The sequence below is a fragment of the Theropithecus gelada genome, chromosome 7b, assembly GCF_003255815.1.
Source record: "Theropithecus gelada isolate Dixy chromosome 7b, Tgel_1.0, whole genome shotgun sequence".
Classification (NCBI taxonomy): Eukaryota; Metazoa; Chordata; class Mammalia; order Primates; family Cercopithecidae; genus Theropithecus; species Theropithecus gelada.
The window spans coordinates 7263283-7281233 of NC_037675.1; the positions used below are offsets into that span (position 1 = coordinate 7263283).

Consider the following 17951-nt stretch of genomic DNA (forward strand, 5'->3'; position numbering starts at 1 on the left):
CCCCATATTAGACATTCCAACTCAGTCATAGCAGCCTGGGAATATTGCAGACTTTGTTCTTAAGAGGCAGAAGTTTTGCTGCTCATTTCTCCTCTTTGTAGGGAGAAGATGCTCATCAGAAAGGGGAAGGGGTTGTGACCCCATGCCCAGTCCCCAGAATCAGACAAATTCTTTCTCCCAAGGGGTGAGTTTAAGACTGGAGAGCTGTCCCATCCTTAGACCTGTTACTCCAATAAGGTGTCTCTCTGGTTGGAAGCCTGAAACAGTGCAAAGAGGAAGGGATCTGTCACAACTCTATTCATGTCCACATAGACAAGCAGCTGCCAGCTACATTCAGAATCATATAGTTCCTTCCTCTGAGGCCAGGAGTAGGGAGGCTTGACCCCTAGCTTAACTGGTGCTAAAGGATTAGCAGCTAGGCATACTAGTTCTTGAGGGATGCTGACCCTGTTTGGAGAGGGCTTATCCAGATTTGTCCCTTTGGTTTTAGCCATTAGGTGCTCGTAAGTAGACCCAGGCACCAACGAAGAAGAAGTGATGCTGGCTGTCAGGAGATGAAGGTCTTTCACTGGCTGTCCAGTGACCAGACTCTGTTTATTGTGCTTGATTCTTCCTTTGCTGTTTTTGAAATATCCTAATAATCTTTAACCATGGTCCTATTTATATAGAGGAGAACAATGGAGGAGAGTTGTATTCCATTCCCAAGGAAGTGGTTTTCCCAAATTTTTAAAATAAAATTTTATTTGAGAGTAATTTTAGATGTACAGAAAAGTTGCAAAAATTGTGTAGAGAATTCCCATATATCCTTCACTCAGTTTTTCCTCCTGTTGACATCATATGGAACCAGGGTACCTTTGGCAAAAAAATGAGAAATTAACAGTGACACAAATTATTAACTAAACTACAGACTTTGTTTGGATTTTACCAGCTTTTCCACTAATGCATGTTTTACTGTCTCAGGATTCACTATGGGATACCAAACCAATCTTATTTAAGGGCAGTGCAACTATTGTGGTCAAAGCAGGGGTAAGGGGTTGGATCCCCCCGTTGCACACAGTCTCTCCTTTGATACCCTATGCCCTCGATGCACCCTTAGGAGCCTCCAGGTTTTCACAGTTCAGATTTCTGCAACAGAGATAGGTGGGCTATAAGACGCCGTCTTGCAATACCAATCCCAGAGGTGCTGAGAAACCCTATTTTGTGAGCAAATTGTAACTTCAGATTCTTACAAAAATCCTTTAGAACTGTGCAGTCTGGTGCAGCCATCTTCATATAGCAAGTGGACAGGGCTGGAGTTACCTTTCTCTGCTGGAGTTTAGGAGTCTAGAGGAAGGTATGGGGTCTTCTTAAATTCCCAGCCCTAAACCATGTGTTTGTGCTCTTCTTCAGCTTTGGGAGAGGGTGCCCTGTGCTAATCAGGAGACGTGGCTACAGACTGGAGAGACTTCCAAGTGGGACTCAGAGCTTTAGTTGCCTGAGCATCTGCTATAGGACTGGGTGTCGTGATATGTACATCTCAAGTGAATTTTGAAAAACAACTTAAATGCTAAGAGCTATTAAGTTGTACAAAGCTGCAGAGGGAATGAACACAGAAGGAGGTGTGTGGGATACATTTATGCTAATTATAAGCATTATAACCTTATTTCCTTGATTAAAGCCAGTAGAGCTGCACACTAATTATGTACAAAATATGAGTCACTTTGGAATACAAAAGTCTGTTGAGGGACAGGGCTGATATTTAGGACATCTTGGTCTCGGTGCCAGTTCTGTGTCCATGTTCCAAATCAGAAATTTGACTTTCATCTCTAAAATCTGGAGTTTGGATTCCAGTCATATGATCTCTTTGGGGTTTTGCCTTCTATGGAACTAAGTTCTGTGTGTAATGATAAGTGAGAAGGAGCCTTGATTTTTTTAGGATAGGAGGGAGACATGGCCAAAGGTATAATAATAACGTCAAAGTTGTGTTAACCAGTCTTTACTGTTGCTTTGACCCTAGACCTTAGCTATTCCACATCTCAGTCCCTTTTTTCCTTCCTGATAAAATAAAATAACAAACTCCAGTTTTGAAGCAGGTTCTTCTACATTACCTGGATCTAGTTTAGTGACTAAAGTTTAATTTCTGCTCTGCCATCTTCTTCCTCTTTGAGATATTGAGGATAATTGGCCAAAATTCACCCTGGTGGGTAGAATAATTACCTGAACTGAATTTCTTTGTATTCTTCCAGGGATGAGGATTATCTAATTATTCCTGTCGTATCTGCACTCCCATACCTCCATCCTTTCTAGGCCATTTTATACTTTATTTCAATATGGTGGTAATGCTAGGGATATCTACCTGCAACTCAGGCATTCTGAAAAGTATAGAAGTGAACACAGAAAAGAATCTGGTATTTTCCACCCTGGGACACTCCAGCAATCTAGAGTGAAGATGACCTGGAGAGCACATGATGACCAGGAGGTTGAGGTGCAAAGAACCGGACTCTAACAATGAAGTCATGAAGTTATTTTGTGAATTCTCCCTGCAAAGGTCTGAGAATATTAGTCCTGGGAATTACCCTCCCATTTTTGTTTATGGGCTCTTGGCAGCCAGTGACTAATGTGGGAACTAGAATGCAAGAGTAGAAGCCAAGAAGCCTAGATTCAGTCTCTCTGCCATGACTCCTGACATGGAACAGATCCCTTTCTTGCCCAGGACCTGAGTTTATCATTCGTAAAGCGGACATTTCTCATCTTTCTTCTACACTGTTGTGAGGCTTTTCATCTTTTCACAAGTGCTGGCCACACCAATAGTATTATTGTCTGCTGCTGCATGGAAACTAGGTTGAGAGTTTGTGGGAGGTACTCAACTTTCCTCTTTAGATACATACATGGCTTCACTGCTTCTTTTCCTGGACTGGGACTGAAAGGACTGAGTCCCAGTTTAGTCACTCGGTTTCTTTGATGACATTGTCTTTAGATCAGTGTTCTTTACCTCAACTCTAGTTAACACTTGCCTCTCATGAGGTTAAATTAGATGCTTAGTTTGCAAACACATTTGCTAACCCTGTCCATGTTGGTTTATTTCCTACCCTCATACCACACTCCCTAGCCATTAGCAAGGCCCATGTGAGAGGGATGGAATTCAATTCAATTCCTTGTCCATGTGCTAAGATGAATAGAACACAAGGAAATAAAAATATCATGGGGAATATAAGAACAGATAAAAATGTGTTGCTCTACCATAAGCTAAAGGGAGGCAAATTGTATACAAGGCAGTTACAAATGCCTAAAGCTTATCTAAGTAGAGGAATGGCATGGGTCTTGAGGGGTTGGTTGGCAGTCTGGATTAAATTTTAGGAAGATATTTCCATCAGAGAGGTTAGCATGAGCAAAGGCATGAAGGAAGCTTGGAGGCAAGGAAACCAGGAGAATGATCTAGAACGGTGTGTGATTCAACTGGCCAAAACTAAGGATCTGTGGAAGATGCATGGAAAGAAATGTTGGTAAAGGAAAGACCACCATGGCAGCTTTTGAAAGGCCAACTATTTTGGCTTAGGTAGTCAATGGACAGTCACAGAGGATTTGTCATCTGTTGAAGTGTAAATCAGGTCATGTGTGAAGACAATTCATAAGGCAGTGGCACGTGAGATAGATTGCTGGAAACCAAAACCATAAAGGCAGGCCATCACACTGGCCCAGGAAAGAGGCAGTGATATCCTGTGCCACAGTGGTAGCCATAGAGTATGGAAGAGAAACCATTAGAATCCATGGGCTCAGGACTATGAACTGGAGACTGGCTGGTCCCACAGGGTTAAAGCCACTTGCAGTTTGCAAGGGGTAACTATGAAAGAAAAAAAAAAAACACATTAAAAAACAGTGAAATGGAGAGTCAGGATGTGTCTTCATCCATTTTGAGGTGCTATAAAAAACACCTGAGGCTATGTAATTTATAAAGAAAACAGATTTAATTGGCTCATATATCTGAAGACTGTGCAAGGAGCATGGTGCCGGCATCTGCTTCTGGTAAGGACCTCAGGAAGCTTCCAGTCATGGCAAAGGAGGAGCAGGAGTGTCACATGGTGAGGGAGGGAGCAAGAGAGAGAGGAAGGAGGTGCCAGACTCTTTAATGACTAGATCTCATGGGAACTAAGATTAATAACTCACTTACTATGTGGAGAATGGCACCAGGCCATTCCCTCAGGGATCTACTCCCGTGATTCAAACACCTCCCACCAGGCCCCACCTCCAACACTGGGAATCAGATTTCCACATGAGATTTACATGGAACAAATATCTAAGTAAACCAGGATAGATTTTTAAAATTTCATCTTTTAGGCCACCAAGTCCATTCTGCATCCTTAATGTGTTAGAAACAACTGAGCAAATGCCAAATCATTCAATTTTAAAGAAATATATAGCTGGAAGGAGGCTTAAATGTCATCTATTTCACCCTTGAGGCACTAGGCAGAATAGTCTCAAAATCATCCCAAACAGATGGTTTGCTCGCTCTATTCCACTGCATCTTCTGGGATCCCACAGGTTTCCTTCCTTATTCCTTCCAGCTGTGGCACAGGAAAGCTATTTTCAGTAAGAGATTTGTCTTTTTCTTTCTAACTATTAACATTCTTTAGAAGTGGGAAGTTCTCAGTTATGTCTAGCGAGAATCCTACCTGCTACCATCCTATGTCCTTAGTGGAGATAAATGTGGTTTATATTATAAAACAGACATTACAAGACTCAGAAAAACTACGAAGAACCTCAATGTGACCAAAATAGCCTTGTGACCAGTTGCAGTGGTTCACATCTGTAATCCCAGCACTTTGGGTGACCCAGGCGGAGAGATCAATTGAAGTTAGGAGTTTGAGACCAGCTTGGCCAACATGGCGAAACCTTGTCTCTACTGAAAATATGAAAAATTATCTGGGCATGATGGTGCATGCCTGTAGTCCCACATACTTGGGAGGCTGAGTCAGAAGAATCACTTGAACCCGGGAGGCAGAGGTTGCAGTGAGCCGAGATTACGCCACTGCACTCCACCCTGAGCAACAGAGCGAGACTCTGTCTTAAGAAAAAAAAAAAAAAGCCTTGTGCTTTTCATAGGTAATTGGTTATATTTTTTGCATTGGTTGTATCTTGACTGGTGGAGGACCAGTGGAATAAAAATCTTTAGCCCCCTAATCCTGCCAAAAAATAATAACTTATCTCTGAGAGTGGTTTCCAGTTATCTCCTAAACTTAGTCTCTTCTCTGTGCAGTTTAGAAATCTAGTTATTTTCTTCTGTCAGTGAAGGTGGTGCAGGCATGAGGACTGACACTAGGGAAAAAAGATGGGGAAGATACCCCATAAGAAAATTCTGAGACCTTAAAGCATGCTTATATTGGATTCTATCCTCAGGAAAGGAGAGGAAAGGGCTGAAGGAGACCATTGAATCTGGTGTTGAGTCATTCACATCTCTCTACTCCTGTGGAGGGCCCTTATGGATGTATCATAACAGCATCTCCTTTTCCTTCCTCAAGTGCAAAAGGCCTTTTTTTTTTTTTTTTTCCTGAGACAAACTGAATATATAACATATAAAGATACATAAATTTCCATGCAAATATCTTCTTTACCAGCTGTAATTAAGATATTTGCATGTAAAGAGAATGTCGTGTTCCCTTGACTTCCTCCTGGTAGGGAATTGTATTTCTCTCATAATCCTCAAAGCCCAAGATTTTGTGACCCGTCTGTGTCTAAACAGAAGGAGGAGGAGGAGGAATCAGAGGACTGGGTCAATATAAAGCATCTGAAATTCAGAACTTCCAGCAAAGTTTTTACTCTTGGTTGTTTTTTTCTAGGCTTTGCTAATCCCAAAGAGCAAAGTTGGAGGTAGGAAAGTTGATAGCCCCAGAGCAGGTGGGCCGAGCACCACCTGACATTACAGTCAGGCAGATATTCAATTGAATCACTGAGCTTCTGCTGATAGCTATTTGGCCTTAGAAAATTTACTTAAATTCACTAAGACTTAGATTCCTCATCTGGAAAAAAAAAAAAAAAAAAAAAAAAAAGAACAATTTCTTCTTTTGTGCACATTAAATAAGATAAGTATTCAAATTGCCAGTACCCATTAGGCACCCAATAGATGGCTATTATTCTATGTAAAAGAATAAGGTAGAAATTATATACCAGAAATTTTAAACCATTTTAAGTTACAAGCCAAGGTTTTCTCTATGATGGATCTTTAGTGCTGGATGCTAAAATTAGAGAGGAGAAGAGCCTACTCAAGAGAATTTAGGGAACTTTAAAATTAAAAAAAGCCACCCACTCCTCCAGGACTGGTTTAGACATTTGAGTTGATCTGTTGGAGGCCCAGGAGGAAAGAGAAAACACTTTTAGGCATCTGCAGAAGAGCTTTTCTATTGTGGAGTTAGTAGATACAACCAGGAGCTGATTTTTCTAACTGTGGACCATGAATTCTGCAGTAGACAAACGTCTTCAGAATTAAAGCCTCGTTCTCCAGATGTCCTTAGTGTGTGCTGCCCCTCATCATCCCAGAGGGAGAGCTTAGGGTGATGCACCTGCCCTGGAGCCTTGGGGATAGAGAAAAGACTGGCTTAAGTCCAACCCTACCTCCTTTCTCCTTTCATTGGTTATATGATGGTTATTGCTTATTATTATGCATAACATGAAATATGCAAGTGTATGTGCTTATGCATAATGGATATGCAAGTGCTTTGTAAACTGTTGGTTTGAGTGCTGGTGGTTTTGTCACCACCACCACCACCACCATCACCACCACCCCCATCACCAGCATCATCACCAATACCATCACCACCACCACCATCACCAACATTATCACCATCACCAACGCCACCATCACTGACATCATTACCAATACCACCAACACCATCACCACTACCATAGCCACCACTATTATCACCATTATAGTCTGGGCTTAGTAAATAACTATGTACACCCTGGAAAAATAAATTGAATCCATCAATGTCCCCAAGTTGACTGGTAGGGGGTGTTCTGTACTCCAGCTCTCCAACTCTGCCAATCATCACGACAACCTTGGTTGCCTTCTTCCATTGAGTCATGCTCTCCAGCCTCTTCAGCCAGCTTGGAACTTTGATTTGTGGCCCAGTTTGTTCTTGTAGTTGGTCATTTCCTTACCCAGTGGGTCAATCCACAACTTCCTGATCTTTGTATTTATTTTTTTCACATCCTGAGACACTTGTGTACATGTCTGTTGAATACTTTACTAAAGCATAAGTTCCCTTGAAGGCAAAAGAGCTCACCCACTCTTAGCACAGTGATTTCTACAGTAAAAGTGCTTAATGAAAGTTACTTAATTAAAAAATATGTAATACTATATTAGATGTTTGTAATGGGAAAAGAATAATGTCCCCACTTACCTAAATCTTCTTACATGAATCCTCATGAGTCCCCACTCACTGGGCACCAATGGTCAGTATGTGGGGACTCTGAGTATGTGTATCTGAAAGATGCACTGGTATCACTAAGGGAAAGCCAGCTGGATCTGATTCCCTGCCAATGGCCCTGACATCTGACATCTGCTTATCAGTGCAGGGGACTGGAGAAGGTCTCACAATAATTAAAATACCCATAAGAATGGAGTTAGCACCAAAAGGAAATTTATTAATGCACACAGAGAATCACATTATTCAAAGACCATAGAATCAAAGCATTTGTTCTCAGTAAGCTAGTCTATGTGGGAAGCCGGATCATAATGCGAAAGTTGCTTAAAGAGGAAAAAATCAGAGCAAGGATGTTAGAAGAGTCAAATAATCAATGACATCCAGCTAAGAAAGCCTAACAACAGTGTTCCTGGCTTCTCAGCAGGTTGAGAAATACTCCATGTCTTTTGCCTGAATCCTCCTCTCTCCCTTGTCCAGAGCCAGGAAGGGATGAACATCTCCACCATCCAATTCCAAGGCTCACACTTTCCCAGGTCTCCAGGACCAGCCAGTGCCCCTTCTGAGAGATATATTATTTCTTCATCTGCATCAATCAGGGCACAATGCAGCCATGATAGTCTAAGATCCTCAAGATTTTTCAGACAACCTTGCATATACATCCATGTTTTCATTCATTTTCTGCTGATCGTAAAGAGGCCAATTATATTTTCTTCATTTCCAAATGTTTGGGAGCCACTTTATTATAGCCCCTAATGCTTTCCATGTCACTAAATTGCTTTCACACCTAAAAATGGGTCCTTTTGTTGCTTGCAAATCTTATTGCCTTGATACCTAGTATTATATGCCCCAGGAAGGGTAACTATTAATAGATTCCAAGTGCCTGTTCTGATTGACTGGTGGAGATTGCCCAGAGTGGAGTGATGTGAAGAATTTGGTGGCTGCATCTAGGATCAGTGAAAAAGTGGTGATCAGCTGGTGACATCTGCCATGAAAGTAGAAAAGAGGATTGGTGGCACGTGTGTCCTGTTTTGACACATGTCATCGTGAGCAGTGCTCTAAATTCAGGGATTCCGCTGGACCCTGTTAGGCATGCTCTAACCTTGGATTCACACAAGTGGAGGGATTCTAATGTGACATAGGTTTTGAGTTTGAATGCACCTGTGTTGAAGGATCGTATTCAGAGAAAGGGGTTTGCCAAGTGGATCTGCATTACTGGGGCTAATTTACCCATCACATAAATGAGACTAGCTTCCCCAAATTCTGACTTATCTTCTACTGGCCTTTCCCTCACATTTCAACTAAATAGCTGGGTTTTTTCTTCTTTTCTTACAACTTGTATATAGCAAAAGTGCCTTGTTTCTGGGTAGATTTGATTCCCTATTACACACTGCCAAGGTGTTTGGTAGTCTAGATGCAGCTTTCCCTGCCAGCTCTATGCCATCATCTCTGAGCCAACTTTTATCATGTACCAGCAGGATCTTGAAACATATATGTTTTTTACTTTTTGGAAAGTCGAACAGCCCAAGACCAGGGTTTGCTGCTAGAGTTCTGCTCCCAAGCAGACATTGATTCAATTATCAACATTCTTTGGATATGGTCAATGCATTTTTATTACTCCACCCAACTGTTTTATAAGAAATTTGGGCAAGCATCTATACTTGCAATCTTGTGAAATCCTGACTAGAAATGAAGTTGGAGGTCATCTTTCAAACCCACTTATTTGATAGATGAATACATTGATTGCCAGCCAGAGAGAGAGAGAGAGAGTGAGCAGATGTTCCTGAAGATCACGCATCTGGTTAGTGGTAGAGTGAAGACAAGGACATTGGTCTCCCTTCTTGTGAATTCAGTGCTCCTCTCTAATCACCATCAAAGTGCTATGAGGTCAACAGGCTGGCATGATTCCCCCTATTTACAGACAAGTAAATTAAAGCTCAGAGAGATTAGTGATCATTCCCCAGACTGTACAATAAATGAGGGGTGGAATTGGATTTGTTGTTCTGGTTAAGTTAGATTTTTCAAGAGATGAGAGTTTACTTGTGAATAGAATGTTTAGAGAGCACACCAGTAAAGCGCAGTCTCCATGAGGTTAAGTAGAAGTGTCAGCTTGTAATAATTGAGTTCCATGATTTATTTTTCTAATAAGGCTTTGTGGCGAGGCCATTCAAGACAAAGGAGGAAAACAGGGTGACCCAAGCCTAGTCAACACGGCAAGCAAAGATACTTTAATTTAGATACTTTGGGCTCTCCAGTATAACCTTAAAGCAAACAGTAGCAATGTGATTTGAGGTGATTGTTGTCTGTAAAATGTAACACAGATTCCGTGAAACTGAAGGGCAAGGAAGGAATATTAGAAGCAAGGGAGGTGGTGCTCAGTGTTGAGGAGTATTGTCCTATTGCCTTGAAATGTGTTGCAAGAAGTAATTGTTTTAATGTTTGTTGTGAAAATGTATTCTCAAGAACTTTGGTTGACACATATTCACTCACAGTAGCTTAGAAGTTCTTTAAGGGAAGTATTCATGCTTTATTTCACCAAATATACAACCCTTGTACCTAGGACTGTACATGATATATGGTAGACATTTCAATTTCATAAATGTTTATTAAATGACATAAACAAGGAGACAAGTGTTCTTCTCAGTGAATGACTGATCTGGAAAGATGCTCAAGGACCCTAATTTGGAACAATCAGAGATCTCAAAGCCGGGTACAGAGATGTATGGAGGGGTTGTCCTCCATTATTTTGGTGCAATGAGTGGACTCTACAACATGTTCCTTACCCACAGGGGTGGCAAGATTGGAAAACTCTAGAGATAGTTTACACTCAAGGGTGGTGAAGCACGGTGCTGCAGGAAGTTACTCTTATTGTGTGAAAATGGAACAGACCATCCTACAAGATAGTGGGTTCTCCATTCCCAGTGGGTTTCCAGAAAATACATAGAACCACATTATACAGATGCCTGTGCTAGACATGAGGTTTCAGTAGATGATCTCAAAGTTTTGCTTTTCTCTAATTCTGAGATCCTAAAAGCCAACTCTACAACAGAGATTGCTTAGATAAGGGCAAAGTGGTAGAGCAATTTAAGGACTCATAATTATGCATGTGACAGGAACTGTGTCAAATATATATTTTCGTGATGCTATGAAATATTAGACCAAATTCACCCTTTGCATATCTACACATTCACAGCCTGAATCCTTTCCCACTTCACTCACACCTCAATACCTGTCACCTGCCCTGTCTCTTGTCTCTCCCTGTGACTGTGTTTATCTTGCTCTGAAGGCTTTCTTGAGGCATTTCTCCCTCCTTTCAACTCTAAAAATCCACAATCCATCCTACATTAAAGAAAAATCTTCATTTGACCTTTCTGTCCCTTCTAACTTTGTCTGTCTGAGTACTGAAATAGGTACTTTTCATCTTCTGTCTTAATTTTTTTGGGCTTCTGGTCTTACCACTGAATTGAATCTGAAGTTTTGGGGTCACTAATTATCTCTCACGACCAAATTTAAATTTCTTACTTCAAGTCTAACCCTTCCTGAACTACTGTTGAATGACATGATTAATAATTTCCCCTTTCCCCCACACCCCCTGCAACTGCCAATGCTGCATAGTATTCTTGTTGAATGCCTCAGTAATGCTTTGTTCCACAAGTTATAACCATGCCTGGTCATTCTTTCCCTGTTCCATTGGTTTCTCTCCTTCCTCTCGTTTTAAGTTTGGGTGCTGCTATTTTAGACATCTGCTTTGCAAACCTCGTGCACTCGCATGGTTATAACCCCTTTTTACTTTTACACAGAATCTGTTTGAAATTTACATTTGCAGCCTCCACTTCTTCTCTCTTTGATTGCTTAATCTGTAAGCCTCCCCTGGAGAGCTCACTGGAGATTGAAGCATGGCATGTTTTAAATAAAACTCACCATGGCCTCCTCCTGCTTCTCTGAGTGCTAGCACCTCAGCAACCATTAGCATCCGTGAAAACTCTCTTGGGAGCTTCCCAAAGGGGAGTCATTTCTGAACCTGTCTCTTTATCACCAGTCTGCTGTGTCTTTCCTTATAGCACCTCAGTGCCACTTTTTCTTTGCATGTTGGCAGGAGCTGCCCTGGTCCATGCCTGGTCAGTCCAAAACCTGAATCTATGCACACACCTTCAGGCTTGGAGCTCTTCCCCCAGGGGGCCTCAAACTTCCTTATCCCTCCTGTTTCTTTGGAGCCTTGAGTGAGTAAATCTTCATTTCACCAAAATATAAATTTCTTGCCCTGGCCTACTAGGTCCTCAAGCCCCTGCCAGTCTCCTTCCCCACCCTCCACAAGAAGGCCCCCTTGGCTCCACCCCAGCCAGTCTGTCCCTGGTGACCCAGTGCCAGTTGCTCATTTCCACCTTTGCATGAGGCGCTCTGTGTTCATTTGTTCGGGCTGCCATAGCAGTGCTCCATAGACTGAGGGCTTCAACAACAGAATCTGATTTTCTCACTGTTCTGGAGGCTCTAAGTTCAAGATCAAGGTGCCAACAGGGTTCGTTCGTTCTGAGGCCTCGCTCTGTGTCTTACACATGGCTGCCTGCTCACTGTCTCCCCACGTGGTCACCCATCTGTGTGGTTTGTGTCCTAATCTCTTCTTATAAGGACCCCAGTCCTATTGGATTAGGGCCCACCCTACAGACCCCATTGAACCTTAATTACTTCTTTTAAGGATCTCTCTCCAAATACAGTCATATTCTGAAGAACTTGGGGTTAGGACTTCCCCATAATAAGCATGTGTTGGGGGGCACACAGTTCAGTCCATCACACCTCCTCTTCCCAACTGCCCATCTGTCCTTTCTTTCACCTCTCTCTTCATTCTTTCTCCCTGTCCATCCCTCCCTGCCATCAGCACCCAGCAATCCCCATTTCATTGTCTTCGCTGGATGGTCTTTTCAGCCTCACCCTATGAGTTTGTGCACAGGGATGTGTTGCTTCATGAACCTGCCTCTCCTCCAGGTCATTCCAGTGCTGCTTCTCTGCCTCTGAATTGATTGAGAGCAGGGACTGTGTCTCTTGTCTCTTGCACACAGTCCTTGACTTGGAAACACTTGAGAAATGCCATTGCTAAGTTACTGTGAGTCCCTCCTCCCACACCCCTCTCCTGTTACATCTCAAGAGGCCTTTCAAGGGAAAGGCCTTGCTTTGGGGCTTTTTTCCTTAGTGGTGATGGAGAACACAAATGCTAACTCCGTGGACAGCAAGGAGGAGGAGGGCTGAGGCTCCACACTGGTGACATTCAGTGAGCTAACCTTTCCAAATCAGGAAGGAAAGGAGAGGGAATCTGGGTAGCCATAAAAGCAGTGGTGAATTCAAGGATTTTCTGTGGGACACACTAAGAAAAATAATTCTCTCAGAAGCTTTGGAGAAAGTGCTCTTTCTTTGACCTAAGGGATTGAAGATTCTAGATAGAACCCACTTTCTCTCCAAGCAGTAGGTTGGCTGGGAGGCTCCTGCTGGGAGTAGAACCAAGCCCGTGGAGGGAAGCCCATTGTGTCTTGGTGTCCCACAGAGGAAGACAGCTGGGTGTCACGTGCTGGGAGTGGCGTTATGATGTGCTGGCTGAGCGCCGAGTGCATTGCATTTCTGGGCGGACTCCAGAGTGAGGGTCTTGAAGGTGGGTTGCTGCGGTCTTCTGCTGTCCTCCCTAATGACACAGGGCAAATGTTTGAGGCCGTGCCCAGGAGAGACACGCCATTCAGTTAAAGATCCCCCTGCCTTCCTAATCCTCCCTCCTTTCATCCTCCCATGCTTCCTTCCTCTCCCTTCATCCCTTTTCTTCTCTCTCCCCCTCCGCCCCCGCTCTCTCCCCTCATTCACTGTTAGGAAGGGCCATGCCAGAAGGGCCTGTTCAGCGTGGCGTGGCAGCGGCAGAGGCTAGCAGCAACGGCAGCTTCCACAGTGAGTCTGGATTTGATTTCTGGGACCAGGGGGCTGGGCAAGGCAGTCCACACACAGACTGACAGCTTGCAGGCTTTGGAGAGGCACTTCCATGGGCCGGGGCCTGCTTCCAACCTCTCTTTCCTTGCCTCCCACTGTGGGGCATCATTTAACTTCCATGGAAGTTTCCTGCCAAAGCCATTGATGTGCTTGGGATGTCTCATGGGGAGACAGCATGGTGGGGGGTGGCGGGCCATAATCTGCTAAAATTAGATGCACAGCCGGGAGAGCCACCGGAGTTGACATGGCTGCCAGGGCTTCTGTCCAGACCTGTGCGTGTGGTGGAGGCTGGAGGCTCTGCATGGACGATGGTTTGGCTGCTTTCTTGCATTTCAGGAGGTGTGACCTTGAGTTTTGAGTATACTTTCGGTGCCTACACTCCATAGGAGACTCCTTATAAGGACATAAGAATGCTGTAAGTGCACGGACTAGAGGGTCTAAGAACTGGAGGTTTCCCCGTTGACCTCAGATGAAGCGTGGTCTAACAGACTTGATGCTCAGGATGGTCATTACAGATCCTCCATGACTGAGTCAGATCCCCCAGTGCTTGCAGGGAGGCTTTTGCCCTCCCCATTTTAATTTCTATGGTAATTTCTGGCAGGGAGATGGACATACTGCAGCGTCAGTCGAAGTTCCATCTGTCTTGCCTTGATCGTCAGACTGCATTGGATGGTTTCCTTCCACTTTTTGCTTGGGGACTCTTTTCTTCTATTTGGGAAATGGTTCACTTGGGAAAACAAAACCACAGAATTCACCTACTCAGCCTTAAAGATCCAGCCCAGACTAAGAAGATACAAGTCCTGCTTGCCATCTTGAGAGGCTTTCCACAGGCCAGAGGCTGCTTCCAAACACTGACAGGGCGTGCGGTAGTTAAGTGAGTTCTGAAGTAAGAAGCTTCTGATTTCTAAAATACAGTATTCTCTGATACTGCAGTCTTATGGACAGGTGCATGGGAAGGAAGGCTTTTACAATTTCATTCATTTCTCTCATAATTTGGTTAGGGAGGTAAATTAAGCATAGCCTCCCAGGTTCTCTCAGGATCAGTTTTATAGGTTTCTCTTCTTGACACTGCTCCTAATAACAGCATGAAAGTTTAAGATTTTCAGTACTAACAACTGTGTATAGCTAGGGTATATCAAAGCAAACATGCTTGGCAGCCTTATGAGAATTTTGCAAGCAGAACCATTATAGAAGATTAATCAATCTCTTATGCTTTTAGAATATTATATGTATTTCAGTCACATCAGGTTCAAACTCTTGGTTTTAGGAACTGACAGGTTGCATTAAAATATCAAATTTGTCAAATTTATTAATTAATTTCAACAAATATTTAATATTAATCTACTGTGTGTGTTTGATTGTCTAAAGTTGGACCCTTCTGAGAATGAAAAGGGAAGCTATTATTAATTAAATAGGAGCTACAGGCATAAATTTAGACCTTTCTTGGTAAATTGGGGCATACAGTCATTTTATCCACGTATCCTGAGTTATTGTTGGTGCCAGCGATTCAACTATGAATAAAATAGACAAAAATCACTGCTCTTACTGAGGGAGTTAAAAAAATAAAGATAAAGTCTATAGTAAATTTAAGAGTGATAGGTTCTTAAAAGAGAAGTAAAGCAGAGAGGAGAAAAAGAAGTACATGGTGGTAGTAATAGTAGTGGTGTTGGTGGTGGTAGTTAGTGTTGTGTGTGTGTGCAGTTTAGGTAGGGATGTCAAAACAATTGCATTGCTTAAAGAATACGATATATTTTAGTTTATTTAGTTTCTCCAAGGAGGGCTTTCATGGCTCAGCTAAACCTTACTGCATGGATGAAATCATATCTGAAAATTCTGAGTCCAAATAAAGAAATACTCACAAACTTCATAATGACAGAAAGCAAAGAGAGAAAACCAGGTGGCTGTGGCATTGGACGGATACCTTGTCTGCTTGATGGTCAGCACAGGTTTCATCTCCCTCTGGCATCACTGAGATGGCGTCAGTGGCTGTGGATTCATCTATTTGGGGAGCATCTTTGTAGAAAGTCCCTTAATCTCTGACTTGTGCGGGCCATTCAGAGCATCATAGGGCCCTTCCTTCTCCCATCTGCCTTTCTGTGGGGTAATGGGAGGACAGTTTACATCTGCTGAATACCTGCTCTAGCCAGGCACTTTGATAGGGGCTTTGAGTAAATTAATTTGTTTAATTTATGCTGTTCTCATGAAGACATTATTATAGTTCCACTTTGGGGATAAGAACACTGATGTTTAAGCTCAGAAATAGAAAATGGTAGAGCCAGGATCTAAATCCAGGTTGAATTACGTCTGAAATTCTGCCTTTATCAACCTCAGCATCTTTCCACAGATACCAGTTGACAGGAAGTAGAAGTAAGAAAAGGACTCACTGTGTGACATGAATGTCCCATGTGTAGGCTGATTTGCATGGCTGGATCAGGAGCAGTAGATGTGTTGGGGTGGTTGTCCATGTCTTTGCTGATTGCGCATGAAGGCACAGCAACTATTGCTGCTTTTTTTGTGTGTTGTCACTGGAAATGGGGATTGGCATGGAAAATTTTGGGGGCATGAGAGTAAATCTTCCTGTGTGTCTTCTCTCCTCAACTGAGAGGAGGCTTAACTTCAGTAAGTCTGTGTTCCTGGGGCTCACGCACGTTGGAAGGAGGGACCATGCATGGTGTCTGTGTATAGATAATAGAGGTGGGGAGAATGCATGCAGAGTGCTGAGATTGAACAAAGGTTTTTCAACAGGGGTTTGGGCGAAGAGTTGAGTTTGAAGATAATCCTAAATTTCCTGTCTACCTTTGTGAATGGAATCCACAGACTGACCTCATCCGGTCTTAGGATGCTATTAGCAAGAAATAGGATGTCTCTGGACCACATCTCAGATATGATGGTTATATTTAACCTCAATATCACTGTGTAACGTTGTATTTATTTGTGGTATACTTTCATATATTTCCCAGAAAAAAAAAATAGGTAGCCTGTTGTTTTACGCATAATATGGTAACCTCCTGATAAGGTTGTGTCAAGCAAATCACCATTTAGACGCACAAGAGAGACCTGTTACAACAAAGAATTATTTTGGGATGCCCGTAACCCTCTCCAGTTTTCCTTTTGTGATAAAGGAGAAAATTTCTACCTGTGATGCTGTACTTTCCTTGGAGTTTTAGAGCATATTTATCCCAGGGTCTCAATGCATGTCAAGGCAATGTCTCTTAGTTTCACAACATAGAGAGAGGCCATTACTCTTGTCATTTGGCAAGGATTTTCTTTTTCATTACATTGTTACCATCACAGAAATATACTCCAAGCACTGGAATGTCCCTTGCTGTGGTCTTCTAACTATTGGGTAGGGTTACCTCATCACGTTTTGGTTCTTTACCACTTAGGAACCCTTGTCTAGTTTCCCCCGTCATTTTGATACTTGAGGGCTGAGGAGGAAAGCATCATTCATCTTCCTCCATAGGATACTCCACTTTCACTTACTTGAGTTCTCCCTCTGGTAAAAACAAATAAGCCAGCAAATTAGCTTTTCTTCTAAAATGTTAACTCATCTCAACACAGTTGGCTTCTCTCTTCTTCATCTGTGTGCTCTGTGGAGTCCCAGCTGGGAATCAGGGTAAAGATGAGAAGTGCCTGGTTATATTTCAAACTGACAAGGATAGTCACTCTTTTTCTGGTTACATATGGGCTGCCCTGCCACTCACACATACAAGATATGTCTTAATCCAAAAGGGCTCAGCTGAAGCTTAAAAGAATAATACCCATGCCTTAGACACAAGTCTGCAAGGGCACCTGGTCAGGAGTGTGCCTCAGTCTGGGAATCTGCTTAGAGACTTGGTCGTAGACACATCCTTTACAGCAGCATGCTGGGACTTCAGGGGTGAGATGAACCTAAGAAAAAAGATACCAAGAGATCCCAGAGGCCCATATAAAAAGACTTATTGTGGCCAGGAGTGGGGGCTCATGCCTGTAATCCCAGCACTTTGGGAGGCTGAGGCAGACAGATCATGAGGTCAGGAGATCAAGACCATCTTGTCCAACATGGTAAAACCCCGTCTCTACTAAAATACAAAAAAAAAAAAAAAAAAAGAAATTAGTCAGGCATGGTGGCACGTGCCTGTAATCCCAGCTACTTGGGAGGCTGAGGCAGGAGAATCACTTGAACCCCAGAGGCAGAGGTTGCAGTGAGCTGAGATGGCACCACTGCACTCCAGCCTGGCGTCTCAAAAAAAAAAAAAAAAGCTTATTGTAGATTCATTCTAGCTGGGCATGTCTTGGTCATAGGTCCTTTAAAGCAGCATGCTGGGATATCTCCTCATCCAAACAAAGTTGGTATTTCTAAGGAACCTAAGGACAGATACCTGTTCATTTCCATGTCCAGGGTACACAAGGAGAGCATAAGACAAGCTTTTTTCACCCCTCTTGGCATGTGAGTGTTTTCCAGCCGTCACTGAGGTTGTGAAGAGGGTCTGGTTGCAGTGAAGTTAGCTATAAGCTAGAGAGTATTCTGAAACCCACTAGGACTTTCCCAAAGCCAAACACCAATGTGGTTTAACAGTTTTGAAATTGTGGAATGTGGTTTCCCCCCTTTTCTTT

At 42.8% G+C, this 17951-nt stretch overlaps 1 protein-coding gene across 9 annotated transcripts in view; it reads left to right on the plus strand.

The window, feature by feature from the left end:
• Positions 1 to 17951, plus strand: part of NTRK3 (neurotrophic receptor tyrosine kinase 3) — a 385221-nt gene that overhangs the window by 340187 nt on the left and 27083 nt on the right. Inside the window, exon 18 of one of the 9 annotated variants that reach the window (XM_025392717.1) lies at positions 13242 to 13316. The exons of 7 other annotated variants lie outside the window; for them this stretch is intronic. In XM_025392717.1, the coding sequence (XP_025248502.1) occupies positions 13242 to 13316 (75 nt within the window). Of the gene's footprint in view, positions 1 to 5268; positions 5571 to 13241; positions 13317 to 17951 lie in introns of those variants that run through there. One more of the 9 variants, XM_025392726.1, reaches the window with a different exon arrangement.